The 27,983-nt window shown below is 40.8% G+C and overlaps 4 protein-coding genes across 4 annotated transcripts; all 4 read right to left on the minus strand.

Annotated features, from left to right (window-relative positions):
- Window positions 1-223: 223 nt before the first annotated feature.
- On the minus strand, window positions 224-2,513 carry LOC310662150 (olfactory receptor 14C36-like; the record flags this gene model as incomplete). Its single annotated transcript, XM_083408921.1, has 2 exons — window positions 224-280; window positions 1,767-2,513. The coding sequence occupies 2 exons, from the start codon at window positions 2,511-2,513 to the stop codon at window positions 224-226; spliced, it is 804 nt and encodes a 267-aa protein (XP_083265047.1).
- A 6,035-nt stretch (window positions 2,514-8,548) lies between these two features.
- Window positions 8,549-9,502, minus strand: LOC310662151 (olfactory receptor 14A16-like; the record flags this gene model as incomplete). Its single annotated transcript, XM_083408922.1, has 1 exon — window positions 8,549-9,502. One exon carries the CDS (start codon window positions 9,500-9,502, stop codon window positions 8,549-8,551), a length of 954 nt encoding a protein of 317 aa, XP_083265048.1.
- A 3,158-nt stretch (window positions 9,503-12,660) lies between these two features.
- Window positions 12,661-19,214, minus strand: LOC310662152 (uncharacterized protein; the record flags this gene model as incomplete). The annotated part of the gene is made up of 4 exons (XM_083408923.1): window positions 12,661-12,687; window positions 13,190-14,122; window positions 15,876-15,939; window positions 18,295-19,214. 4 exons carry the CDS (start codon window positions 19,212-19,214, stop codon window positions 12,661-12,663), a joined length of 1,944 nt encoding a protein of 647 aa, XP_083265049.1.
- Window positions 19,215-23,603: 4,389 nt separating this feature from the next.
- On the minus strand, window positions 23,604-24,521 carry LOC310663423 (olfactory receptor 14J1-like; the record flags this gene model as incomplete). The annotated part of the gene is made up of 1 exon (XM_083411244.1): window positions 23,604-24,521. One exon carries the CDS (start codon window positions 24,519-24,521, stop codon window positions 23,604-23,606), a length of 918 nt encoding a protein of 305 aa, XP_083267370.1.
- Window positions 24,522-27,983: the final 3,462 nt, after the last annotated feature.

Here is a 27,983-nt window from a genome sequence, read left to right on the forward strand (position 1 = left end):
AGCAATATATAAATATGCAAATAAATAAACAGCTGAGATGTTTATTCTTATTCTCCCCTTGCTATCCAAAGTTCAGCATATAGGAGCATGCTGCATGAGGGTCTGTTTGCTTGTCATACCTGAGTCCTATACAGAGATAACACCCAAGCGTTCTGTAAATATGGATGTGGGGTCCCACTTAAGCCAGCCCCAAACATTGCACATATCAACTAACTTTCTTCCCTTATATCCACTTGTAAACATCAGCTGAGAGGGAGCTGTCGATATGAAGGTTTCCTCCCTACAATGTTCATATTTACATGTTGTTGACAGGAGGGGCAATCCAGCACATGTGATGTAAATGGTGAGGATTTTCAGTGCAACTCCACTTCCCAACTAAATGTTGATAGACTGGGAGCAATATGGCAAATGAAAAATAAAAATAAAAATGGAATCTGTCACATCCAGTACATGAGGATGCTTGGGCCTAAAGCAGGGATGAGGAACATTTTTCAGCCAAGCACCACATTAAATCAATGGCAAACTTCAAGGGTCACATGCCACTGCTGGATGGGGCCAGAGACAAAACTGGGTATGGCAGTGAATGTGAATTTTACCCCTGTTTCTACACACTCTCACACCCCTCTGTATACCCCCCCCAAAAAAAAGAGACATTATCAGAGCTCAAGGGCACATTCCAGCCAGGGAAAACACTCAAAAAGGGTGTGAAACAAGGTTGGAGAGGGGATTTGGTTGGTGAGGATGTGTGGCCCATGGACAGTCTCAAAAGGCAAGTAGAGAGGCCTGAAGAGCTGCATTTAGCCCCCACAATTGAGGATCTAAAGGTTCCCAGTAAAAAATCCTCCCATCTTCATTAGGGGTATTACTGCAGGATGCACTATCTCTTGATTTACTTAGACTGTGGCAGGTTTCATCCAGTCACATGCTCCCATTCCTTTATAAAGGGGACGTTGTGGCTGTATCAAAGCCATCTTCCACCTTACCTGTCATATATGCAAGTTTATAGCATCTAGACACAAATGATTGATTAAAAACAAGTGAAAATCTATGGTACCTGCAAGAAATAGGTATATAGGTAAGGCCAGTTGAATAAAACTATGTTTTTATAAGCTTATATCTCCAAGAAGTAAAAATTAATTCACATATTAACAAATAGAAGATTTGTTGGATATTAAGGTAGAAGGTTTTCACATGTTCTTACTAGGGAATTCAGTACGATCATCAGTGTTACATAGGTTTTAGGTCCTCCAGGTTTCAATAGGAAATTGCAGTGCTATACAAAACAACCTTGAAGAATCTTCAACACCCCAATTACTATCAGCTCCAGCATGTACGGCTAGGACATAGGGAGAATGGATGTTGCGGAAAGCCACAGATATTCACCCCTGGACTAAAGATCTATTTAGATGAAGTAAACATGCAATGTAACCCTACAATCCAAGGTACACATTTCTGATATTAATTCCCATTCAATGCAATGATGTCCACTTCTGAGTAAAAACAACAACATAGGACTAGACAAAACTTATGCAAGCCATCTAGACAATTGAAACAGTTACCTATATGGGGGAATGTTTTTTGTCTAAGAATTGGTGGGAAATAGTGGTCAGAAACTTCCAGAATGCCATTTTTAGTTCCTTGTTTCTTATGCTATAAATGAGTGGGTTCATTACTGGTGGCACCATGCAATAGAATGAAGAAACCAAGAGGTCAAATGCTGATGGGGAGCTGGAGGTTGGTCTGAAATAGACAAAGTTACCACTTACCAAGAACAGGGAGATAACAATAAGATGAGGTAAACAAGTTGAGAAGACTTTTTGCTTCCCGTGACTGGATGGGATTTTCAGGACTGCTCTGAAGATCTGAACATAAGAAAAAGCAATAAGAGCAAAGGAGATGAAAGCTAAACAAGCTCCAAAAGTCAGAACCCAAATCACAGTGATAACTGAGTCAGAGCAAGAGATCTTCAGTAGCTGTGGGATTTCACAGAAAAACTGATTGATGATATTAGAACAGAACTCAACTCTGAATGTTGTTCCGGTGTACATTGTTGCATAGAAAAGTCCACCAATCCATGCACTGGTTGCCATCTGAATGCAAGCTTTCTTGTTCATGACAGTCTCATAATGCAGTGGATTGCAGATGGCAACATAGCGATCATATGCCATAACAACAAGGAGGAGATAATGAGACAACATGAAGAAAACAAGGAAGAATACTTGACAGACACATCCAGAGTAACAGATGGTTTGGGTCTTCATCAAGGAATTTGCAATGGACTTGGGAACTGTAACCGATATGGATCCAATATCTTGCACTGACAGGTTGGCCAGAAAGAAGTACATGGGTGTATGAAGCTGATGACTGCAGAAGATGACTGCGATGATCATAATATTTTCTGTGAGGGCCACCAAATATATTATGACAAAAAGGTTGATGTGAAATACCTGCACCTCCCAAATATCAGGGAATCCATGTAGAAGGAATGCACTTACTCTTGACTGGTTCATCATTGTGTCTCAGACTTTGGTGCCTAGGAAAAGGAAGCTACCACACTACTTCTTTCTCTTTCAGTTGTATCAGGAAATCTTTCTCTCTGTACAGAATGTGGTAAAGGGTGAATGTAAAGCCATAAGCTTTATCGACGTCTCACTTCTAATTATACCCAGGAGGTTTAATTCTCTTGAGCCTCCTACATACAGCTCAGGAGATGTGGATCAAATGTGTATTTGAGGGTTGAGATGCACCTATAATGACTATGATCCAAAGTTCTGCTTTGGCATACGTAAGGGGCTTGCTCCAGAGTGGGGTGTTCCTTTAAAAAAAATGTTCCTAAAGCAATTTACTCTATGGCATAACCCTGTGTGGGTTGTGGGTTATTGGGTGTTGCTATTTAAATTAACACATCTAGGTCTGCAATCCTTTACACAACTATGTGGGATGAAGTCCTATCGAATTCCGTGTGACTTAATTCTAAGAAGAGATGTATAGGATTATGCTGTAAAATCCTCTTCTGATCATGAAATTGGTTTTCTTTGTTGCCTACCCCTGCCAAAAAGTTCTAAATCAAAGCAAGTAATAACAGATCAATAATAGCAAATGAATTCCACAAAGCCACTTCCGAGCTGGAGAGGAGGTGGGGTTGCGGGCTTCACGCCCACCCCCACGTCACAGCCCCCGCGAGACTGAGGGGAATCCTCGGCCGTGTCATCTCCCCTGCCAGCCAATTGGCTCTTTTGGGAGGGGTGGCCCACCCTATTTAAGACGACCGAGACTTGTCCTCTTTTCACTGCTTCAGCTGTTCCGGTTTCCCATCCCTCCCACCCTTTAGGCAGGCTCTTTGACATTGCTATGGACTTCGGTTGTTCGCCGTCATGGGGCCTGGTAGAAATTTTTCCACTTGGCAAATTGGCTCCAGCCATTTGGTTTCTTCACCTACCTCGTAGCAACTCATCACAACTCTGCGGCATTGGCGGTTAGGCACTGGTAAGGGGCATTGTTAAGCAAATGAGGAGGGGGAGGAAGTGTCATCGCCTCCCCCACACAGAAGGGTAGTCCGATAAAGGATTCTGGGGGGCGTTGCCCTGTCCGAAGCCTATGGAGGTGTGGGCCTAAGGCACGCCCCCTAGCGGTGACCCCAAGGGAGCTCCTAGATGACGTGCCTCAGCAGGACTCCCTCTTCTTGTGGGTTAACCCTTTCCAGTCTTCACACAATTGGGCTGAAGCTGGATAGTCAATAGGGCCAATGCCTAAGCCAATACCGCTCATTCCTGTAATCAATAAGGTTGTGGCCTATTTCGCCCATTAACTTAAATCATGGTGTCTTCTATCTTTATTTCCACCGGGGGAGGAGGGAACTCGCCACACAACACTTACATGTTGTGTATGTTTTAAAGCTAGCATCCACAGAACAATGTAGATTGCTTTATGCTCCATAGTGAGGGTTGTAGACCAACGTGTTGCATTAGAACTGTATCCATCTTTTTAACATAGCACAGAATGACTTCTAAGAGAAGACTCCACATTCTACTTGTTATATTTGCATTTTTGTAACCATTTTTTTGTATTATGGAAAACTTTAATTAAAAAATCTAATTACATGGGAATAATCAATCAAATTTCCCTTGGATTACCACTGATTCAGTCATAAAGAGCAAGCCTCCCCAGGGCAAGCAGCATTGAAAACTGAAAGCCGCTCTGAAGAGGCATGAAATTGCACCATTAATTTACACTATTTCAGACCTTTCTCTCTTACAAATGCAGCAGGAAGAACATAGTCCTAGATATAAATGTGCAGGCTGAAAGAAACCTCAGTATGCTGGCAATCACAAGGAGTAGAAGAATTGTTAACAATGTTACTTTCCGGCATTCACATCAAGCAATTTATGATCCAGTCCTGGGCAAGATTAGATGATGCATGGGCTGCTCCCATATCATCACTGAGCATTCAGCTTGATTTGTTTGGTTGAATTTTCCACAAATATCTTACAATGTCTGTTGTTTATCAAGCATACTTTCTGATATTCAGATGCAGAAATTATATGACAGGTGTGGAGAACTTCAGGCCCGGGGTCAAATTTATCAACCCCTCAGCACTCTCAGGCCATATTCCCGACAATGGTCACAATCCCACACCAGCCCTTCTTTGTATGCTCCTTTAACTTTTTTATTTGGCTAGAATACGTTCTTGAAATCAGTGGTATTGGCTTGCCCAAATGGATAATAAAGAAGACATGCTACATGCTACAAGTGGATGTAGAAACTAGCCTGTTGTTGAAAGCTAAAGCTCCTATTTTTTACTCTGGCCCCTTTTGCTACAGGTGTGGTACACTATCCACTAGTGGCTCTGGGAAACTTGCCCAGAAGGGAGTGAAGCCCTCAGGTTGAAAAAGCTTCTGCATCCCTCTTATACAACATCCACTCCTCTTCATTTGTTTCTGCAAGGAGGGAAGAACATTGGAGTACAGACATGGGTATGGGAGTTAAATCCCGAAGCTTTTTTTAATCCCTATCTTTGAACCTTGTGGTCTGTGATGCTGCTTCTGCTTGTAAAGAAGCTGCAGATTTTTATGAATTCAATCAAACCATGCATGCCCCTTTTGCTGCATCCACAATCTCAACACTTCTCAGTGGGTGAGTGGATAATTCGTCATAGAAAGAATGACCCTTTTGCAGAGACTGCAATAGCCCTAAGGCCTCTTCTCCCTCATGTGCAAACATTTTTTAAAAGAAGAAGAAGAAGAAGAAGAAGAAGAAGAAGAAGAAGCCCTTTCTACACCAGCCCTTTCTAGGAATCAGTTCTGTGATCATCTTTTCCCAGAGACCAAGACATACTTAGTCATTTATCATCTGGTGACTGCTCAATGTCCTCATCAGGTTGCATGGTGGAGGGACCCATGGTTGTATTGTTTGCTACAGGCAGCAAAATGTCTTGGGCCTGCCCTGAGAGCTACGTGAAACCCATAGTTACAACATCCAGGTAAATTCAAATATGCAGATTCAAAATCCCCCTGTGTCACAAGGTCTTCTTGGATTTCTCCAGTTCAGTTGCACCATTCACGCTTTTGCATGACAGTCCACATGGTCTGTTTATCGCATATATGTATTTATTTACTTTGGAATTCTGTCAGCTGAATGATTTCCAAGATGGCTTACAACAGGCTGAACACCTGTACAGCCCAGTCCCCAGGGACGTCTTTACCATTGGGCATAGTGGCACGGCGAGCCAGGGTGCCAAGCAGTCGAGGGTGCCAGGCGGAGAGTCAGGGGAGAGTCCGGGGAGCAGAGAGCGGGGAGGTAAGCGAGATGGAGTGGGGGCTTGGTGCCTGCGCACCCCCAGTGCCCGTCGGAGGCGGGAAGGATCCCGATGCTTTCCCGCAGTCCAGAGCTCTCTCTGCTGGCTCCATGACACACCAGCTCCTCGGCTGTGTGGTGTGTGCTTTGCATCCCAAGCTCTGCACATCATAAACGTGACTCTACCACTGTTCCCCCGTCCACTCTACCTCGAAAGATCCCCGCGCTCGAGGCTACATGCTGCAACTGCTGCCCCCTCCCTCCTTCCTCTGCTTCTCCACTACCTTGCCCAGAGCCTGCCTCCTCCCGCTGCCCCCACCACCTCTGCACTTCTTCATACAAACCGTGTTTCCTTCCCCTGCCTGATCCCCTCCCAGTCACGCTCTCTCCTTCCTTCCCAAGCAAGGATGGCGAAACTGCAGCTGAGCGAGCATGTTTATCTGCTGCTGCGATGCGGATGGCCCAGCTCGCTTCGCCTGTCCCTGCCCAGACGAGACTCCTGCCTGCCTCCCATGCTGCCCCCATGGCGCCCGGCTGCCCAGCCCCACGTTATGATCCCTCCGCGGGAGCCAACGTCTGTCCGCACGCGAGCAGCATGGGGCAGCAGCGCGAGGGCGGGAGCAGCCTTTCCAAATTGGGGGGGGGGGATCTTTGCACCATGGCTCCAGATATGCGTAAGACGGCCCGCCAGTCACCAGGCTTTTATTTTGTTCTTATATCAACAATGAAAGCTAAATTGTGTTCAGGTTGCATTTACCTCACGGGTGGGGGGGGAAGCTCTTTTCCAAGGCTTTCTTTGTGCATGCTTCTTTCCTGCTAAGACCAAGCCTGCACACAGAAACTGAGCAGGATTTAACCCCTGCTAGCCACATAGGGAAATGTGTGTCCATTCCAAGAAAGCCTTTTAAAATCTCATAATACCTCTTGTGCTATTAATTTTAAAAGACAAGCAGAACATACCACCTCTAATCATGTGATGTCATAAGCACATTGCTAATTGAAAGAAGGGTATCTCAGCCTTTCCCAGAGGCCTGAACACTGAAGTGGATTTTTTAAATATTAATTTTTTTATTGAGTTTCAGAACAGACACAAAAATATACAGAACAAAATGATAGTGCGTTCAAAACTTTAAAACAGCATCAATCCCAACCCTCCCAGCATCTACTGACCCTCACTGGTCCTTCCCCAGAGAGAGAAATTTCATCAGCACATAGAAACATATCCATAGTTCTTGGTTATAGCAGGAACTTACAGATTAAAGAAAAGGAATTAAATGCATACATCAGAACCAAACAGATTTGTATTGGGTTGGAACAGATCTATTACCACCTTGCATATCACTGAAATGTTTTTACCTAACTTTGAAAAGACAGCAATGTTGAAGCATGACACAGCTAAGAGAGTCATTACAGAATTGTGGAGCCACTGCAGAGAAGGCTCTTCCCATGTACACCCGCAGTAGGGGCTGGAACCATCAGCTTCAAAGCTCATTAGAAGCTGGAACCATAATCCACCCAGTCATAAAATGCCTTCTAACCTAAAAACCTCTGGATCCAGGAGTTGTTTATTCCTCCTCCTCCATTTCATTTCTGTACTGCTTAAGAAGAAGAAAAACCTCAACCAGTTTACAACACATTAAAACATCAAATAAAACAATCCAGAATAGAAAATTACAGAAGAAAGACAAATATAAAATATACATTCAAAGCAACATAATTAACAGGAAAGTAATACATGATCTTAAAAATTTCCTAATAAAATAATGGAAAGGATATCAACTACAGATGCACATTTAACACATTAAAGTTCACAAAAATATATTTTTTTTAATTTATGAAATTTCTATACCGTCCTTGATCTGAGGATCACAGAACAGTTTACAATATAAAACACAGAAACCCATAGCATAATAAACATTAATTTAAGCATTTCAAAAGAAAACATTACTAAAAGAAGTCAAATACAAAATGCTGGGATCAAGGCACATTAGAAAGCACCTGTTTTCCCCCGATGGCCCTTTTCTCTCCAGTCTCCACCTTCTTCTAGCTATGACTCAACTCACAGTTCTTCTAAATATAGACTTCCTGCTATGAGCAGTGCTGGGATGTGGAATCATAACAAATGGGAAATAGCAGCCACATCAAAGCCATCTTCCTCCCTACCTTTCTCATATATGCAGGTTTATAGCATCTGGACACAAATGATCAATTAAAAACAAGTGAAAATATGGCACATGCAAGGACAGGTATATAGGTAAGGTCAGTTGAATACAATTATGTTTTTATCAGCCTGTATCTCCACTGCAATAAGTAAAAATTAATTCAAATATTAATGAATGTAAACTTTCATAGGGTTTAATTCAAAGCATTTTCACATGTTCATATTGGGCATTCAGCACTAACATCAGAGTTAAATAAGTTTTAGATCATCTAGATTTCAATGGGAAATGGCAGTTCTATACACAATAATCTCCAGTAATCTCCAGGAACCCAATTACCATCAGCTCTAGTATGTATGGCTAGTAGATAGGGAGAATGAATGTTGTAGTCCAACAGCACCCAGAAAGCCACATATACTTACCCCTGGTCTAAAGACATATACAGATGAAGTAAACGTGTGATATATGGCTACAATCCAATGTATACTTTGCTGAGACTAGAATTCCTATTCAATGTAGTGATATCCACTTCTAAGTAAACAAACATAGGATTGAACTAAACTTAAGCACACCATCTAGGCAACTGAAACTGTTTCCTAAAATGGAGAATGGTTTTTGTCTAAGAATTGGGGGGAAATATTTACCAGCAACTTCCAGAATGCCATTTTAAGATCCTTGTTTCTTATGCTATAGATGATTGGATTCATTAGTGGTGGCACCATGCAGTAGAACATAGAAACCAAGATGTCAAATGCTGATGGGGACCCAGATGTTGGTCTTAAATAGACAAAGGTGCCACTTACCAAAAACAGGGTGATAACAATAAGGTGAGGCAAACAAGTTGAGAAGACCTTTTGCTTCCCTTGTTTGGATGGGATTTTCAGGACTGCTCTGAAGATGTGAATGTAAGAAAAAGCAATAAGAGCAAAGTAGATGAAGGCTAAACAAGCTCCAAAAGTCAGAACCCAAATCGCAGTGTTATCCGAGTCAGAGCAAGAGTTCTTCAGCAGTTGTGGGATTTCACAGAAAAACTGATTGATGACATTAGAACAGAACTCAACTCTGAATGTTGTTCCAGTGTACATTGTTGTATAGAAAAGTCCACCAATCCATGCACTGGTTGCCATCTGAATGCAAGCTTTCTTGTTCATGACAGTCTCATAATGCAGTGGATTGCAGATGGCAACATAGCGATCATATGCCATGACACCAAGGAAGACGTAATGGGACATCATGAAGAAAACAAGGAAGAATATTTGGCAGACACATCCAGAGTAAGAGATGGTTTGGGTCCTCATCAAGGAATTTGCAATGGACTTGGGAACTGTAACAGATATGGAGCCAATGTCTTGCAATGACAGGTTGGCGAGAAAAAAGTACATGGGTGTATGAAGCTGGTGGCTGTAGAATATGACAGTGATGATGATAAGGTTTTCTATGAGGGCCACCAAATATATTATGACAAAAAGGCTGATGTGAAATACCTGCACCTCCCGAATATCAGGAAATCCATGTAGAAGGAATCCACTTACTCTTGACTGGTTCATCATTGTGCCTCAGATTTTGGTTCCTAGGAAAATGAAGCTACCATACTACTTCTTTCTCTTTCAGTTGTATCAGTAAATCTTTCTCTCTGTACTGTATATGGTGACGGGTGGTATGTACAGCAATAAGCTTTATAGATGTCTCACTTCTAATTATACCCTGAAGGTTTAATTCTCATGTGCCTCCTACATACAGCTCAGCAAATGTGGATCAAATGTGTATTTGAGGGTTGAGATGCAGCTATAATGACTATGATCCAAAGTTCTGCTTTGGCATATGTAAAGGACTTGCACCAGAGGGGGGGGGGTGTTTCTTTAAAAAAAAAATGTTCCTAAAGCAGTTTTCTCTATGGCATAACCCTGTGTGGGTTGTTGGCTGATGCTATTTAACACATCTAGGACTGCAATCCTTTACACAACTATGTGGGATAAAGTCCTATGGAACCCTGTATGAGTTAATTCTAAGAAGACATGTACAGTATAGGATTATGCTGTAAAATCCTCTTCTGCTCATGAAATTGGTTTTCTTTGTTGCCTACCCCCTGCCAGAAAGTTCTAAATCAAAACAAGTAATGACAGATCAATAATGGCAAATGTATTCCACAGCACTTACATGTTCTATATGATTTAAGGCTATCATCCACAGAACAATGTAGATTGCTTTATGCTCCATAGGGAGGGTTGTAGACCAACGTGTTGCATTAGAACTGTGTCCATCTTTTTAATATAGCACAGAGTGACTTCTAAGAGAAGACTCCACATTCTACTTGTTATATTTGCATTTTTGTAACCATTTTTTTGTATTATGGAAAACTTTAATTAAAAAATCTCATTACATGGGAATAATCAATCAAATTTCCCTTGGATTACCACTGATTCAGTCGTAAAGAGCAAGCCTCCCCAGGGCAAGCAGCATTGAAAACTGAAAACCGCTCTGAAGAGGCATGAAATTGCACCATTAATTTACACTATTTCAGACCTTTCTCTCTTACAAATGCAGCAGGAAGAACATAGTCCTAGATATAAATGTGCAGGCTGAAAGAAACCTCAGTATGTTGGCAATCACAAGGAGTAGAAGAATTATTAACAATGTTACTTTCCGGCATTCACATCAAGCAACTTATGATCCAGTCCTGGGCAAGATTAGATGATGCATGGGCTGCTCCCATATCTTCATTGAGCATTCAGCTTCATTTGTTTGGTTGAATTTTCCACAGATATCTTACAATGTCTGTTGTTTATCAAGCATACTTTCTGATATTCTGATACAGAAATTATATGACAGGTGTGGAGAACTTCAGGCCCGGGGTCAAATTTATCAACCCCTCAGCACTCTCAGGCCATATTTCTGACAATGGTCACAATCCCACACCAGCCCTTCTTTTCATGCTCCTTTAACTTTTTTATTTGGCTGGAATACGTTCTTGAAATCAGTGGTATTGGCTTGCCCAAATGGATAATAAAGAAGATATGCTATATGCTACAAGCGCTTGTAGAAACGAGCCTGTTGTGGAAAGCTGAAGCTCCCATTTTTTACTCTGGCCCCTTTTGCCACAGGTGTGGTACACCATTCACTAGTGGCTCCGGGAAACTTGCCCAGAAGGGAGTGAAGCCCTCAGGTTGAAAAAGCTTCTGCATCCCTCTTATACAACATCCACTCCTCTTCATTTGTTTCTACAAATGTCAACAACCTTGGAGTCCCCCCCTTAAAAAAGGTCGAAAACTCTGGGAAACAGGGGGGGGGGGGCAGAGGGATCTTTGCACCATGGTGCCAGATATGCGTAAGACGGCCCTGCCAGTCACCAGGCTTTTATTTTGTTCTTATATCAACAATGGAAGCTAAATTGTGTTCAGTTAGGTTGCATTTACCTCACAGTGGGGGGGGGGACCTCTTTTTCAAGGCTTTTCAAGCCTTTCCCAAAGGCCTGAACATTGAAGTGGATTTTTTAATATCTATTTTTTTATTGAGTTTCAGAACAGACACAAAAATATACAGAACAAAATGATAGTGCGTTCAAAACTTTAAAACAGCATCAATCCCAACCCTCCTGGCATCTACTGACTGTCACCCGCCCTTCCCCAGAGAGAGAAATTTCATCAGTACATAGAAACATATCCATAGTTCTTGGTTATAAGAGGAACTGACAGATTAAAGAAAAGGAATTAAATGCATACATCAGATCCAAACAGATTTGTATTGGGTTGGAACAGATCTATTACCACCTTGCATATCACTGAAATGTTTTTACCTAACTTTGAAAAGACTGCAATGTTGAAGCATGACACAGCTAAGAGAGTCATTACAGAAATGTGGAGCCACTGCAGAGAAGGCTCTGCCCATGTACACCCGCAGTAGGGGCTGGAACCATCAGCTTCAAAGCTCATTAGAAGCTGGAACCATAATCCACCCAGTCATAAAATGCCTTATGACCTAAAACCTTCTGGATCCAGGAGTGGTTTCCTCCTCCTCCATTTCATTTCTGTACTGCTTAAGAAGAAGAAAAACCTCAACCAGTTTACAACACATTAAAACATCAAATAAAACAATCCACAATAGAAAATTACAGAAGAAAGACAAATATAAAATATACATTCAAAGCAACATAATTAACAGGAAAGTAATACATGATCTTAAAAATTTCCTAATAAAATATTGGAAAGGATATCAACTACAGATGCACATTTAACACATTAAGGTTCACAAAAAATCTTTTCCTATTTATGAAATTTCTATACCGCCCTTGATCTGAGGATCACAGAACAGTTTACAATATAAAAACACGGAAATCCATAGCATATTAAACATTAACTTAAGCATTTCAAAAGAAAACATTACTAAAAGAAGTCAAATACAAAATGCTGAGGTCAAGGTGCAATAGAAAGCACATGTTCTTCCCCGATGTCCCTTTTTTCTCTAGTCTCCACCTTATTCTAGCTATAACTCAACTCAAAGTTCTTCTAAATATGGACTTCCTGCTACGAGCAGTGCTGGGATGTGGAATCATAACAAATGGGAAATAGCAGCCACATCAAAGCCATCTTCCTCCCTACCTGTCTCATGTACGCAGGTTTATAGCATCTAGACACAAATGATTGATTAAAAACAAGTGAAAATATAAGGCACATGCAAGGACAGGTATATAGGTAAGGTCAGTTGAATGCAATTATGTTTTTATCAGCCTGTATCTCCACTGCAAGAAGTGAAAATTAATTCAAATATTAATGAATATAAACTTTCATAGAGTTTAATGTAAAGGATTTTCACATGTTCATATTGGGCATTCAGTACTAATATCAGTGTTAAATAAGTTTTAGGTCATCTAGATTTCAATGGGAAATGGCAGTTCTATACACAATAATCACCAATAATATCCAGTAACCCAATTACCATCAGCTCTAGCATGTATGGCTAGTAGATAGGGAGAATGGATGTTGTGGTCCAACAGCGCCCAGAAAGCCACAGATACTCACTCCTGGTCTAAAGACATATACAGATGAAGTAAACGTGTGATATAAGGCTACAATCCAATGTATACTTTGCTGAGACTAGAATTCCTATTCAATGTAGTGATATCCACTTCTAAGTAAACAAACATAGGATTGAACTAAACTTAAGCACACCATCTAGGCAACTGAAACTGTTTCCTAAAATGGAGAATGGTTTTTGTCTAAGAATTGGGGGGAAATATTTACCAGCAACTTCCAGAATTCCATTTTAAGATCCTTGTTTCTTATGCTATAGATGATTGGATTTGTTACTGGTGGCACCATGCAGTAGAACATAGAAACCAAGAGGTCAAATGCTGATGGACACCTGGGAGTTGGTCTTAAATAGACAAAGGTGCCACTTACCAAAAACAGGGTGATAACAACAAGATGAGGCAAACAGGTTGAGAAGACTTTTTGCTTCCCTTGTTTGGATGGGATTTTCAGGACTGCTCTGAAGATCTGAACGTAAGAAAAAGCAATAAGAGCAAAGTAGATGAAAGCTAAACAAATTCCAAAAGTCACAACCCAAATCACAGTGTTATCCGAGTCAGAGCAAGAGTTCTTCAGCAGTTGTGGGATTTCACAGAAAAACTGATTGATGACATTAGAACAGAACTCAACTCTGAACGTTGTTCCGGTGTACATTGTTGCATAGAAAAGTCCACCAATCCATGCACTGGTTGCCATCTGAATGCAAGCTTTCTTGTTCATGACAGTCTCATAATGCAGTGGGTTGCAGATGGCAACATAGCGATCATATGCCATAACAACAAGGAGGAGATAATGAGACAACATGAAGAAAACAAGGAAGAATACTTGACAGACACATCCAGAGTAAGAGATGGTTTGGGTCTTCATCAAGGAATTTGCAATGGACTTGGGAACTGTAACGGATATGGAGCCAATGTCTTGCAATGACAGGTTGGCAAGAAAAAAGTACATGGGTGTATGAAGCTGGTGGCTGTAGAAGATGACAGTGATGATGATAAGGTTTTCTATGAGGGCCACCAAATATATTATTACAAAAAGGCTGATGTGAAATACCTGCACCTCCCGAATATCAGGGAATCCATGTAGAAGGAATCCATTTGCTCTTGACTGGTTCATCATTGTGTATCTCAGACCTTTGTTTGGTGCCTGGGAAAGAAAGCTGCCATACTACTTCTTTCTCATTCTTTCTTATTTAGTTGAACCAGGAAATCTTTCTTGGCAAACATGATTTGATTATTTGTGATTAGTTGTCCAAAAAGGCTTGTGCCTCCTCCGTTGCTACATCATCCACCTTGCCAGGAAGCCTACCCTGGTGATGTGTTCTACATGCACTCCTTTCTAATGGTAAGAGAAGACAAAATGAAATAATCCTTTGGTGGTGGCTCTCTGACTGCCCTCCCTGTTATCGAGACTCATTCCAACCAATGTAATCTCTACCACTGAAAGGCAGATATTGGAAGCTAAGGTATTCAACAAAGGGGTGAAATGGTTAGCAATGAGCTTTATCAATGTCTCATTACTAATTTATACCCAGAAGGTTTAATTCTCGCGAGCCTTCTACAGCTCAGCAGATGTGAATCAGATGTGTATTTTGAGGGTTGAGATTCAGTTATGTTTATAATGACTATGATCCAAAGTTCTGCTTAGGGGCTTGCACCAGAGGGGGATTTTTAAAGTTCCTAAATCACTTTTCTCTAAGTGTGTGTGGTGGGTTGCTGGCAGTGGCTGCTTAAATTAAGAAGAAGGAGAAGAAGAAGAAGAAGAAGAAGAAGAAGAAGAAGGGGAGGAGGAGGTGGAGTTTGGATTTGATATCCTGCTTTATGACTACCTGAAGGAGTCTCAAAGCGGCTAACATTTTCCTTTCCCTTCCTTCCCCACAACAAACACTCTGTGAGGTGAATGGGGCTGAGAGACTTCAAAGAAGTGTTACACTGCTAAGACTGAAATCTTTTACACCAGTGGTTTTCATCCAGTGTGCCGTGGCACCCTTAGGTGCCTTGAATGATGGTCAGGGGTGCTGCGGGCAACCATGGCCTTCATCCCTCTTTTCTTCCCGTCCTCCTCTGATGCCTGCTCACGTCTCTGCCTCCCATAGGCTTGCATGGCTGTTTGTTGCAGTGGCTCTGGCTACAAGCTCCCCATGCATATGGTCCTCTGGGGTTGGCCAAGGGGTGCTGGTTGCCAGAAACTGAGGTGGTCTTGGAGTAAGCAAGCAAGTGGTTGAGGTAGCCCAGCCAGCCAGTCTGCCACTCCTTGCTCTTGGGAATGGATAGACAAATGAGAGGCTGGGCAGGCAGCAAGCAGACTGGTCTTTCTTGTGCTTGTTGTATGCAATGCCTGCCTGGGAGTTCAGTGTCCTTCACCAAAAGGGAGGCTTTCTGCCATGTAGGCCTGGTGGCACCCACTGCTGACTCCCAAAGTAAGGAAGGTGTTGGCCTCACATTCACCTTTGGCCAATCCCTGTTGGGTTGCCAAGGCTGGGGTCTTTCTCCATATGGGGCCATATGGGGCAGTGTGAGAAGGCACCTATCTTTTAGGTGGGAGGGCAGCTCAGAGACCAGGGGCAGTGGCGACATCTGCCCAGATGGAGGGTGTTTGAAAAGGGGTGAGGGGCTGTAACATAACTGGGCTTCTGAGGCTTGGGGGGCGATTCCCCACAAGACAGTCACACACACCCTTGTGGAGTTTTCCCTCAGCCTCCTCCCCTCTCCACGAGAGTCCTCCAGGCAGCTGCTGCCATGAGAAGACATCTTAGAAGGGAGAGAACAAAAGAGGGATGGAGGCCAGTGTTGCCTGCAGTACCCCTGACCATCATTCAAGGCACCCCAGGGTGGCATGGCACACTGGTTGAAAACCACTGAACTGAATAACTGATGAATGTCAGTTGAAATGGACTCACACTGTGCCCAATGGACTCACACTGTGCCCAAAGCTGCTTGTTTGGCCACTCTCTGTCTCTCTTTCTTTAACAAATTCACAAAGCAGGTATTAAATGCTAAACAAAACATTTTACAAAAAACACAAAAACCTTAAAGTAGGAAACACTCATTTTTGCTTCTTTGGTTACCAGAAGTGCTCAGAGTTCTATGGAGGATTGGCCTTCAAGGAAACAGTTCTGAGCATGCTCATAATGCAGATCTATGTTTCAATTTTCTACCAGGCTACTAGGTCTACCCTGAGGCAGACTTACTATTGCTTCACTATGAATATGCCATGGCTGTAAGCTAATATTGATTGGTTAGATTGCCCACACCTTCCCTAGGAAATAGAAGTATCACAAGAAGTGCCCTTATATTTATTTAGAAAATGTATAATCCATTTGCTTTAAAAAAGGCCATACCTAAAATGCCAAAACCATATAAAAACAAAGTTGCATAAGACCATTGTTGTTGCTTTTTTAGTATAATATCCATAAACCAATTAATGAAAAAAGAAATTTTGTATTTGCTACAGTAGTTTAGATAAACAGTGTCAATCTTTAATTTATCATGATCATTTAAGCAGAAGTTGGATGGACATCTGTCATGAATGCATTGAAGGGGGTTGGAGTAGATAACCCTTAGGATCCCTTCCAACTCTATGATTTACCTATCTGCACTGGCCAAGGGCAGGCTGTTGGGGTGTTGGGTGCATGTGCTGCAGAAGCTCAGACAAGCAGTAAAACTCACCACAGAAAACAGCCATTTAGCAGAGTGGTCTTCACTAGGCAAACACCAATATGTACTACTATACATACACTATTTATAGATGCTACAAGTTGTCTTCGCTCTCTGAGCCCAGAGAGGGTTTTTTCTTTCAAAGTCTTTGCTGTGTTAAAGTCCACAGCCAAGTCTTTAGTTCAGTTGCTCACAAAGTCCTGCAACTGATAAGAGTTCTGAAGTCTGGCAGTTTTCCAACTTCAATGTGTCTGGACTTCAGTGTGGGGAAAACTGAAACTTCCTTTAAAATCTGTCTCAGCCTTGACAAAAGAGGTAGTACTTGAGAGGGATATCTCATGCCTATACCTTTTGCCCATACTTTCCTTATTCAGCAAACTGCTGATCACCTTGTGGAATGTTTGCTCAAATCAGCATATGTGGTGGAGATGTGGGAAAGTGGTTCAGTTCTGGAAAGATTTGTTGAAATAAAACCAGCCCCTGGACAAAACACCTCTAATGTCCAGACCTGGCACTGCTTCTTAACCTTTCACAGGAAATAGCACTAGCTTCAGACCCCTCATAGGTTGTCTAGGAGCCAGGCTCATAATAACAATATACGAGAAGGTGAAACAAATTAGGGCAAGTAGCACTTGAGGAAAAAAGAGAGCAATAAAATGAAATTGGCACAAAAGCTGAAGCATAATGATTCAATTGCAACTGATTGGAAAGGTTTTATTAAGTATATGGCTAAAAATTAAAACAGAGGAACTCCTTCACACTATAAAAACTTTTGGTAAGCATAATCTGTATATTACCCTGTGTACAAATGTTTTCATGGATGAGAACTTATATCGTATTTGGATGTTATTTCTGATGTATTGCCCAAACTTTATCATCTTGGTTAGGGTGGGATATGGTATGTTTGTGTGATGTTGTAATATGCTGTAAGGATTTAATTAAAAATTATTGTTTTAAAATGAGAGTGCTCTAAACCAGGTTATATGACCTAGCTGAATAGGCTTAGGATATAGCCTAAGCACTCCCCCCACCTGGTCCCGCTTCTGCCATTCCCCCTGACTACCCTCAACTTGGACTTACTTTTCAAACCGTTTTCTATGCCGGCTGCCAGGCCATGAGACTGAGCCAAACAGGCTTAAAATACAGCCTAGCCCACCTCCCCCAGTCCTACCCCAACCATGTGTCTGGAACAGCCCTTTTTTGAAATTTATGCCACCCACAGCTCAACCAGCTTCCACTCAGTTGGCTGAGCATTTTATACTGGTCTGTCTTCAACAGAGCTGGGGTCAGGAACTAAATGCTGAAAAACAATTGACCAAACCAGAGACAAACTAAATCCCAATGCTTATCCCTGAAGATCTTGCTCCTCTTAAGTTATTTTCTTATTTAGATATTTCATTTGTTTTAATGCACTTCGAGGGATATTCATTCGTGCTGAAAACATAATAAAAATGGAATTATTAAAAAAGAAAAAGAAAAAATTAACCTCCACGTGACATTAGGGTGATTAGAGTATGAATCTTGGGGAAGAACATGAGATCCACCTTAGATTTAAAGTCAAGTACAGCTTATCCCCTTTCTCTATAAAATAATATGTAAAGAAAATACAAACCAAACCATTGCTTAAAGAAAATAACAGAGAAAGCATTTTTAAAAGATTACCTCAGGTTCAGACCTAAAAGTTTTGCCAGGGCAGCCTTGAGGTCCTTATTTCTCATACTGTAAATTACTGGATTCAGCATGGGAGGAACCATGGAATATATTATAGTAAATATCAAATCCAGTTGTGGGGCAGTGTTAGAGGTGGGCCTGAGGTAAGCAAAGCATACTGTAAGTAAAAATGTGGAGAAGACAATGAGGTGGGGTAGACAAGTTGAGAAGGCCTTTCTTCTTCCCTGGGCTGAAGGGATTTTCAGAACAGCACTGAAGATGTGTACATAAGTAACAATGATGAAAATGAAACAGCCAACCCCAATTGTAAAACTAAACATAAGAATTCCAATTTCAATTAGGTACAAGTCAGAACACGCAAGCTTAAGTAACTGTGGGATTTCACAGAAGAACTGACTGACAACATTGGAGCAGAATAGTATTGAAAATGTTCCACTGGTGTTTAAAACTGCATGCAGAAGGCCACCAACCCACACACCAGCAACCATTTGGGTGCAAGCTCTCCTGTTCATTACCATTTCATATTGCAGGGGATCACAAATGGCAATGTACCGATCATATGCCATGACTGTAAGGAGGAAAACATCACATCCAACAAAGAAGAGAAACGAAAGTACTTGAACAACACATCCAAAATATGAAATGTGCCTTGTGTTCATGAGGGAATTGGCCATGGATTTGGGAATAATAACTGAAACAGAGCCAAGGTCCTGCACTGCCAAATTCACCAGAAAGAAATACATTGGGGTGTGCAGATGGTGGTCAAAGGCTACAGCGAAGATTATGAGAAGATTCCCTGTCACAGTTGCTAAGAACATTCCAAGGAAGAGAAAGAAGTGTAGAATCTGCAGTTCCCGAACTTCTGAGAATTCCAAGAGAAGAAACTCAGACACTGATGTTTGGTTATCCATTTTTTACTTAATGTTAAGTAGCATGGCAACCCTGGAAGAAAGCAACAACTCAGTATTTAATTCAGTTTGAAGTGGTTTAATGAATAAACATCAAATCCTCTATGAAGACACAATTAGAAGCTAACAAAAAGGTTGGCCTGTTGCTCAACATCCAAAAAAACAAAGTGCTGCACCAACAAGCACAAAATAACCACTCTGCAATGCCACAAATCAAACTCAATGATTTAACGTTGGAAAGGGTCGTTCAGTTCTCCTACCTGGGCAGTTATCTTTCCACAAGGACCGACATTGATGCCAACATTCAGTATTGCCTGAGCTCAGTGAGCGCAGCTTTCTCCAGATTGAAATCAGAGTGTTTGAGGACTGGGACATTCGTAGGGAAACTAAAATGCTTGTTTACAAAGCTATTGTACTACCAACCTTACTGTATGCTTGTGAAACATGGAACACCTATAAACGTCATCTCCAACTCCTTGAAAGATTCCATCAACGGCGTCTCTGAAAATTTAGTGTAGCTTCCCAACATGCATTGTAGCAGTATGGTTCAGTAAAATGTTCATTTCATTTGGGCTGTTTGGGAGATGCTGTTTCATTATCTAAAGGGTACCGGATATTCTTAGCCCAAAATACAGCTTGAAATAAAACAACTGTTTGCTGGTGTATTTTGCTATGTATTCCCAAACAGTTTTTAAGGATGCTCAGTTCCCAGAGAAGCACTGTAGGTCTCAGGTTGTTCTTGTTTCCCTTTCACACAATGAATGGAATATGGGTATTACTTAAAGGCTATGTCTATGTCTTTAAGTTTGCTATGTCTCTCTTCCCGGTCTTACCTCAGATGTAGAGGAGGATGTAGTCAAAGAGTACCAAGAGGACAAGTAGCTTTCCTCTCCATTCATGCAAAATGAATGAGGATTCTGAGAGCTTCAACTTTGTACTCAATTAAATTTTGCTTATATAAATCTGGTTAAAGGTCTATAAAAGGTCCCTCAGTTGGTCACAAACTTTCAGGATAACATAAAATAAACACATATGTAGTTCTTCTTAAGTTTGGATTGTAGTCACCAATAGTTATAGTAAAGTCTTTTTATTAATGCAATTAATGTGTTTCCACTTGAATGCATGACATATGACTACCCTCTGGAAATGATCTGAATACTGCATGTTGTAAGAAATAGATTTAATCCGTGTAAGAGCCAAAATCTCATATTTGGTTCTTAGATTATATTACTATTTACATTGCCAAATGAAAGTATCCCATTAGCAGTTCCTCTATAGCCAGCTCACATGCTTTGACTTAAATGGGACAATCATTTCAAGAGGAAAATGTAGGGATTTGATGACTAGTTAGTTAGTTAAAGAAAGACATACATGTCCAGTCATTCAAGGTAAAATGATATAAATAACTTACTATCTTTCTTCATGTCGGTTTTTTTCTCCAAATGATGATGCGTCTTCCTCTCTGTTGTCTTTAGATTATCATCTATCCATACAGGCACAGCTGAAATTTTATGTATGTTCTCTTACCCTGTACCATTGCCTCCCACCCTCCAAGGCAGTCAAAAGTCTGTTTTCATTGGCAATACAAGATTGCCACTATGTTATTACGTTTGTTGTGTTCACTGGCACATGCTCTCAAGAGTTCAACACAACTGGGCAAAGAACTCCCCCAAGAAAGATAGATTTTCTGCTATTTCTGAAAATATAATTAAGATAATGAATGTCTTTGAAAGTACATTTATTTATTTATTTATCAATTCATTACATTTATTATCCACCCATAAGTTATAACTGAGGTTCTCTGAGCAATGAACAATTTAAATGATTTAAAAATCACATAATCCAGTAACAGAATATTAACTCCTTCTCTGATAGTTTTTAAACGATGAAGATTTAGCTGGTTTTAGTTTTTGAATTTGTGCTTTTAGATTAATCGTTGCATGTTATTGACCAGGATGATGTTCTATACACATTTAGGCCCCATTTGAACTATCCATTTAAAACAGTATCATACCACTAAACTATCATCACAGAGCTACAATTCCCAGATTTCCCTGGAAATACGTATTGTTAAACCACTTTCAGAGTTTAAATTCTGTGGAGGTAATAGGGGTATCCTAACAACCCTTAGGACCCCTAACAAACTGCAGCTCCCCAGATTCTTTGGGTGAATCTATAACTGTTAAAAGTTGTATAATACTGCTTTAATTGCATGGTGCAGATGGGATCTTGCTTGGAGTAAGACCAATTGAGTCCAACAGGTCTTCTGAGTAGACAGAAAAAGTTTTTAATGCTTTGAATTTTCAAAGGCATTATGATTCTGCAGTAGTTTGACTTCATCCCATTTTCTCTCCAGACAGATGGATGCCAACACCAACAACAACAACAAATGTGCAAAAAAGAAGCACATTGAAATTGTATATATTTTCTAAAGTACACTACTCAAATAGACATTTTATATGCACTTTCCTGAAATGATGTATTTTGTTCTTATTTACCATATATGTTTGTATATGCAATTTACACAAAATAATAAGTAAAAAAACTTACTTAATTCTGTTGAACATAGCCTAACTTGGGATGTCTTTGGCCCATAAATTTTCTTTACACTTGGGAAGCACATTCTCTAGTCTTAAGATTTGTGGGCTAACTGATTATGCCTACTCAGACACAGCCAAAATAAAAGGTGGGAACTTAATAATTTGCTCTTCTGTGAGAATCTTTTGAAAAAACAGGGAGAATTGATGACAGTGGTTAACTACCAAGCCTATATTGTGTAGATATGTGCAGACTGATCTTGGTAAAGTTGCATCCACCCCAGCCCTGGTTGCCCTTTGATTGTGCAGCCATCAAAAGGGTGAAGACTTGGCGAGTTGGGGAGGTTTGGGGTGGGGCTGCGGCCCTTCCTTCAGCTGTGTTTTAATGGGCAGAGACGAAAGGGTTTAAAGGGTGTAGAATTTCAGTTTAAATGACAAGGCTCAGAGATGTATAATTTTTCTATGAGTTAGTAGCAACAAGGAGGAAGCAGGGGGCCCGAAGCGCATCATGTGGGTTGTCTGTGAAAGGCTGTAATAAAAAGAAAGAGAACATGGCAGATGCAAGCCTGCTGTGCCTGTGGGAGAAGCAAGTAATCCTCTTGGATTGTAATGCATTGAACGTCTCCATCTAGGCTCAGGTTGTAGACATGTATAAATAAACCATATATATTAAAGACACCTGAGTCTCCACCATGCCTCATTGTCCAAAAAGAAACACAGACCCTGGGTAACTGCCCAGAACTCCTTGCATCCCACAATGTTTGGGGATATTGGGGTGGTGTGTACCAGTGGTGAAAAATAAGGGGGGGGGGATGTGTCCAGACCTTTTGCAACATACATAACCATTTCACAATATTTTTTCATACATACATATGGTTTGCTCAGAGATTGGCCACCATGGTTTCAAACAGAATTGGACACAAAAGTAGTTACTATAAAAGATGTGAAACCATTTGCTGAAATCTCCAGACTGATGGGAAATATATATATAGAAGGGTTGCATTATTGTACTTAATGAAAATATGGAAAGTAAAGAGCTGAACCAAAATTTGGAATTTTATTAACATCAGCAAATGATACAGGTTGAATAGGTGATATTTATAATTATTGAAATTGATACCCAAAGACGACCATTTATGAGGATATGAGCTAGGGAGTTACAAGAGGATCTTAGTATGGAGGAATGGATTTTGGTAAATTGCTGCTACAGATTACATCAGTAGAGTTGGAAAAAAAACCCTATCTTGAGCACTGAATTGGAACAAATAGCAGCCAGGTTTTCCGTGGATTTCTGTTCATTCCAATTTAGCACAGAAGAGCGGGTTTTCTGGAAGAAAGAGGCAGAGCAAAGGCAAAACTGCTTGGACCCAGAAAGCTGCTCGGACCTGTGATTTCTAAGCAGGGGACAAGTAGAAGTGGGGAGAAGCCCTTAAATTGGGTATTACTCTTTTTTAAGTTAAACTGCTAAATTCTCTCTGTGAAAGGATATACAAAGATAGCAATCCTCTGCACATGAACTTCATTTGAAGGAAACTGGTATATGTTAAGCCAGTGTAATGTTACACTAGAGCCAAACACCATTCAGCAGCAAGGCTGGGCTGCTACTCTGCCTAAGCCTGACAGAAGGAAAGCACACCTTTCAAATAGTCTTCTACACAGGGGGCTAGACCATGTAACTGAGCTGAATGAGTTTAGGATTCAATCTAGCCCCACTCCCCCACTATTACCCCAAAAGGTCCATAGTAGATTTAATCCCAAGCATCACTTATTCTTTTCTCTATAAAATAATAAGACAAAAAAGTACAAACCAAACCATTGCTTAAAGAAAGCAACAGAGAAAGCATTTTTCAAAAGATTACCTCAGACCTACAAGTTTTGCCAGGGCAGCCTTGAGGTCCTTATTTCTGATGCTGTAAATTACTGGATTCAGCATGGGTGGAACCATGGAATATAGTATAGTAAACAACAAATCCAGTTGTGTGGCAGTGTTAGAGGTGGGTCTGAGGTAAGCAAAGCCTGCTGTAAGGAAAAATGTGGATAAGACAATGAGGTGGGGTAGACAAGTTGAGAAGGCCTTTCTTCTTCCCTCAGCTGAAGGGATTTTCAGAACAGCACTGAAGATGTGTACATAAGTAACAATGATGAAAATGAAGCAGCCAAACCCAATAGTAGTACTAAGCATAACAATTCCAATTTCAATTAGGTACAAGTCAGAACACACAAGCTTAAGTAACTGTGGGATTTCACAGAAGAACTGATTGACGACATTGGAACAGAAGGGCATTGAAAACGTTCCACCGGTGTTTAAAGCTGCATTTAGAAGACCACCAAACCACACACCAGCAACCATTTGGGTGCAAGCTCTCCTGTTCATTATCATTTCATATTGCAGGGGATCACAAATGGCAATGTACCGATCATATGCCATGACTGTAAGCAGGTAAACATCACATCCAACAAAGAGGAAGAACAAGAGGACCTGAAAAACACATCCAAAATATGAAATGTGCCTTGTGTTCATGAGGGAATTGGCCATGGATTTGGGGATAATAACTGAAACAGAGCCAAGGTCCTGCATTGCCAAATTCACCAGAAAGAAGTACATTGGGGTGTGCAAGCGGTGGTCGAAAGCTACAGCGAAGATTATGAGAAGATTCCCTGTCACAGTTGCTAAGAACATTCCAAGGAAGAGAAAGAAGTGTAGAATCTGCAGTTCCCGAGCTTCTGAGAATTCCAAGAGAAGAAACTCAGACACTGATGTTTGATTATCCATTTTTTACTTAATGTTAAGTAGCATGGCAACCCTGGAAGAAAACAACAACTCTGTATTTAATTCAGTTTGAAGTGGTTTAATGAATAAATATAAAACCATTTATGAACACACAATTAGAACCTGTCACACTAAATTTATAACTAGCATATGTTCAACACTAAATCATCTAGCTTTTCTTTGTGGCTTATGGATATTTTGAGGGCCCATGTGGTGAGCCTTGGCCACTGAGGGATGGGCTTCATGAAGGAGAAGTTTATTGATTAGAGATAGCAGTAAGTTTTCACAAAGGAATTGGTTGTACATCCTGAATCACCCAACCCACAGGAGATTATTCCTTCAGTGTTGATGCTGGGCTTTAGGATCACCCTATGAGGTGTATCATTTCTCGAAGATCCCTCCAGAACACCATCTTAGGGAGTTTTATGGCTGGTTGACACCCATCTGGGCATCCAGAAAGAATACATTCCCCCTGAATCTCTTTAACAGGGTACCCTGAAAATTTGACCCATGTATTGGACCCATGTATTTCAAGCCACCACTCTACCAGACTAAGGAGCCCGCACAATGCCTTTTTCTGCCACCTGAGTTGGCACTACCATGTTCTGCCTTTCTGCTTTTCAGCAACAATGGGGTCTCTGTGCATCACATTGTATTATACTGTTAGTGTAGCTTCCCAACATGCACTGTAGCACTATGGTTCACTAAAATGTTCACTTTATTTGAGCTGTTTAGGAGATGCTGTTTCATTATCTAAAGGGTATGGATATTCTTAGACCAAAATAGAGCTTGAAATAAAATACGTGTTTGCTGATGTATTTTGCTATGTATTCCCAAACAGTTTTTAATGATGCTCAGTTCCCAGAGAAGCACTGTAGGTCTCAAGTTGTTCTTGTTTCCCTTTCACACAATAAAGGGAATATTGGCATTACTTAAAGACTATTGCTATGTCTCCCTTCCCAGTCTTACTAAAGATGTAGAGGAGGATGTATTCAAAGAGTACAAAGAAGAGAAGCAGCTTCCCTCCCCATTCATGCAAAATGGAATGGAGAATTCTGAGAGCTTAGACTTTGTACTCAGTTAAATTTTGCTCATATAATTCTAATTAATGTTCTATAAAGAGTCCCTCAGTTGGTCACAAACTTTCAGGATAACATAAAATAAATACATAAGTAGTTCCTTAAGGTTGGATTGTTGTCACCAAAGGCTATAATAAAGTCTCTTAAATAATGCAGATTAATATGTTTCCACTTGAATGGATGACATATGACTACCCTCTGGAAATGATCTGAATAGTGCATGTTGTACGAAATAGAATTAATCAGTGTAAGAGCCAGCATCTTATTTTTGGCTTTCAGATTATAGTACTGTTTACCGTGCCAAATGAAAGTATCCCATTAGTAGTTCCTCTATAGGCAAATCACATGCTCTGATTTATGTGGGACAATCATTTCAAGAGAAGAAATGTAGGGATTTGATGACTAGTTAGTTAGTTTGTTTGTTAAAAAAGACATACATGTCCAGTCATTCAAGGTAAAATGATATTAATAACTTACTATTTTTCTTCATGTCAACTTTCTCCCCAAATTATGATGTGTCTTCCTCTCTGTTGTCTTTAGATGTCCATCTATCCATACGGGCACAGCTGAAATTTTATTTATATTCTCTCACCCCGCTCCATTGCCTCCCACCCTCCAAGGCAGTGAAAACTCTGTTTTCATTGGCAGTACAAAATTGCCACTATATTGTTATGTTTGTTGTGTTCCCTGGCACATGCTCCCAAGAGTTCAACACAACTGGGCAAAGAACTCCCCCAAGGAAAATAGATTTTCCGCTATTTCTGAAAATTTAATTAATAGATAATGAATGTATGTGAGAGTACATGAACATTTATTTATTTATTAATTCATTACATTTATTTGCACTATACATTTAAAACAGTATCATACCACTAAGCAATCATCACATAGCTACAATTTCCACATTTCCCTGGAAATAGGGCTTGTTTAACCACTTTTAGAGTTCAAACTTTGTGAAGGGAATATGGGTCTCCTAACTCTCAGCAGCCCTAACAAACTACAGTTCCCAGAATTCTTTGACTGTTTAAAGTGGTATAATAACACAATGTAAATTTTAGCCCTTTAATCCACATATATTCCCACTGTTCCAGCTGAGATTTTCCATGAGGTCCAGAGGCTTGTCACTGTCAGGAGCTCGTCCTACACTTGAGTATGACCCTGGCAGAGACACATGCCTGACTGGCATGTTCCCTCCCTCCTGGTCTTTCATTCAGGAGGTTCAGAAGCTTTCTTCTGCCTGAACATCACAGTGACCGATGCCAATAGTCACCGGCACACTTAGGGATCCTCAGAGTGTTTGCAGTTTGCGTAACAGACCTTAGCAACTCAGCATTTTGGCTAGTCTACTTTATTTACATATAAACACACACAGAGCACTGCAACATGGCTCCCTCTCTCTAGCATCAGACAGCAAAGAGAAAAAGGACAAAGGACAATAGTCCCACTTCAGGGAACACAGTAACACAAACATCCTGTCTCCATCACTTCCCACTCTGTGGAGTCAAAACATACACCGTCATGTGATAGACAAAAATCCCATGACTGAAATCACGGAGCAGTCACATCAGATATGAGGGATGGGGCTCTGGAGCATGTGGAGGCCAACTGTGAATGGTCTGCTTAATACTTTGAGAGTAATCTCAACTTCATAGAGACTTGAATGCCACAACTGTGGCAGTTCCATTTGAGATGTCTAATATCTTATGTGCCCAAGGTAGAGACGGGAAGTGTAACCTGGCTGTCCTACTAGATCTCTCAACAGCTTTTGATATTATTGAACATGGTGTTCTACTGAACCAGCTCTGTGGGAGGCTATCATGGGCACTGTCACAGTGGCAACATTTCTACTTGCAAGGTAATGTCCAGAGTTGTTATGGTGTCCTGCAGGGCACTTTTTTTCTTCCAGTGTTTTATGAAGCTAGAAATTCCATTAACTTGCATTGCAAAACCAAAATGGCCACAACATTTTTGTTTTTCCACAAGCTGCCATTATCACCCATTACTGAAACCTTTGGTCCTTTCTGTAACAGTAGTAGCCCCAAATCTTACAACAAATAGTTGCAAAGGCAAATGCTCGAGACCAGTAAAGCAATGATACGCATGCCATCTTAATCCATAGCTCAATGGTCAGCCACATGCTTTTTATTCAGCGGGTCTCAGGTTCCTCAGCATCTAGAAGTTGACTAGAAAAGATCCCCATCTTAAACCCTGTATATTGTCTATGAGTCACTGTATGCAATATTGATTGTTTTGAATGCTATGTCATTGTCAGAAACTCCTATAGATAAAGTTTCTCTTAATTACGTTAGGAAAACATAGATTGTAAAATTAATTTTTCTACACACCTGCAGTCATGGCTTGAAGTGGCTTGCTGAGGCCAAGTCCT

The sequence above is a fragment of the Podarcis tiliguerta genome (genome assembly GCF_965153285.1).
Source record: "Podarcis tiliguerta genome assembly, chromosome: 13".
NCBI lineage: Eukaryota > Metazoa > Chordata > Lepidosauria > Squamata > Lacertidae > Podarcis > Podarcis tiliguerta.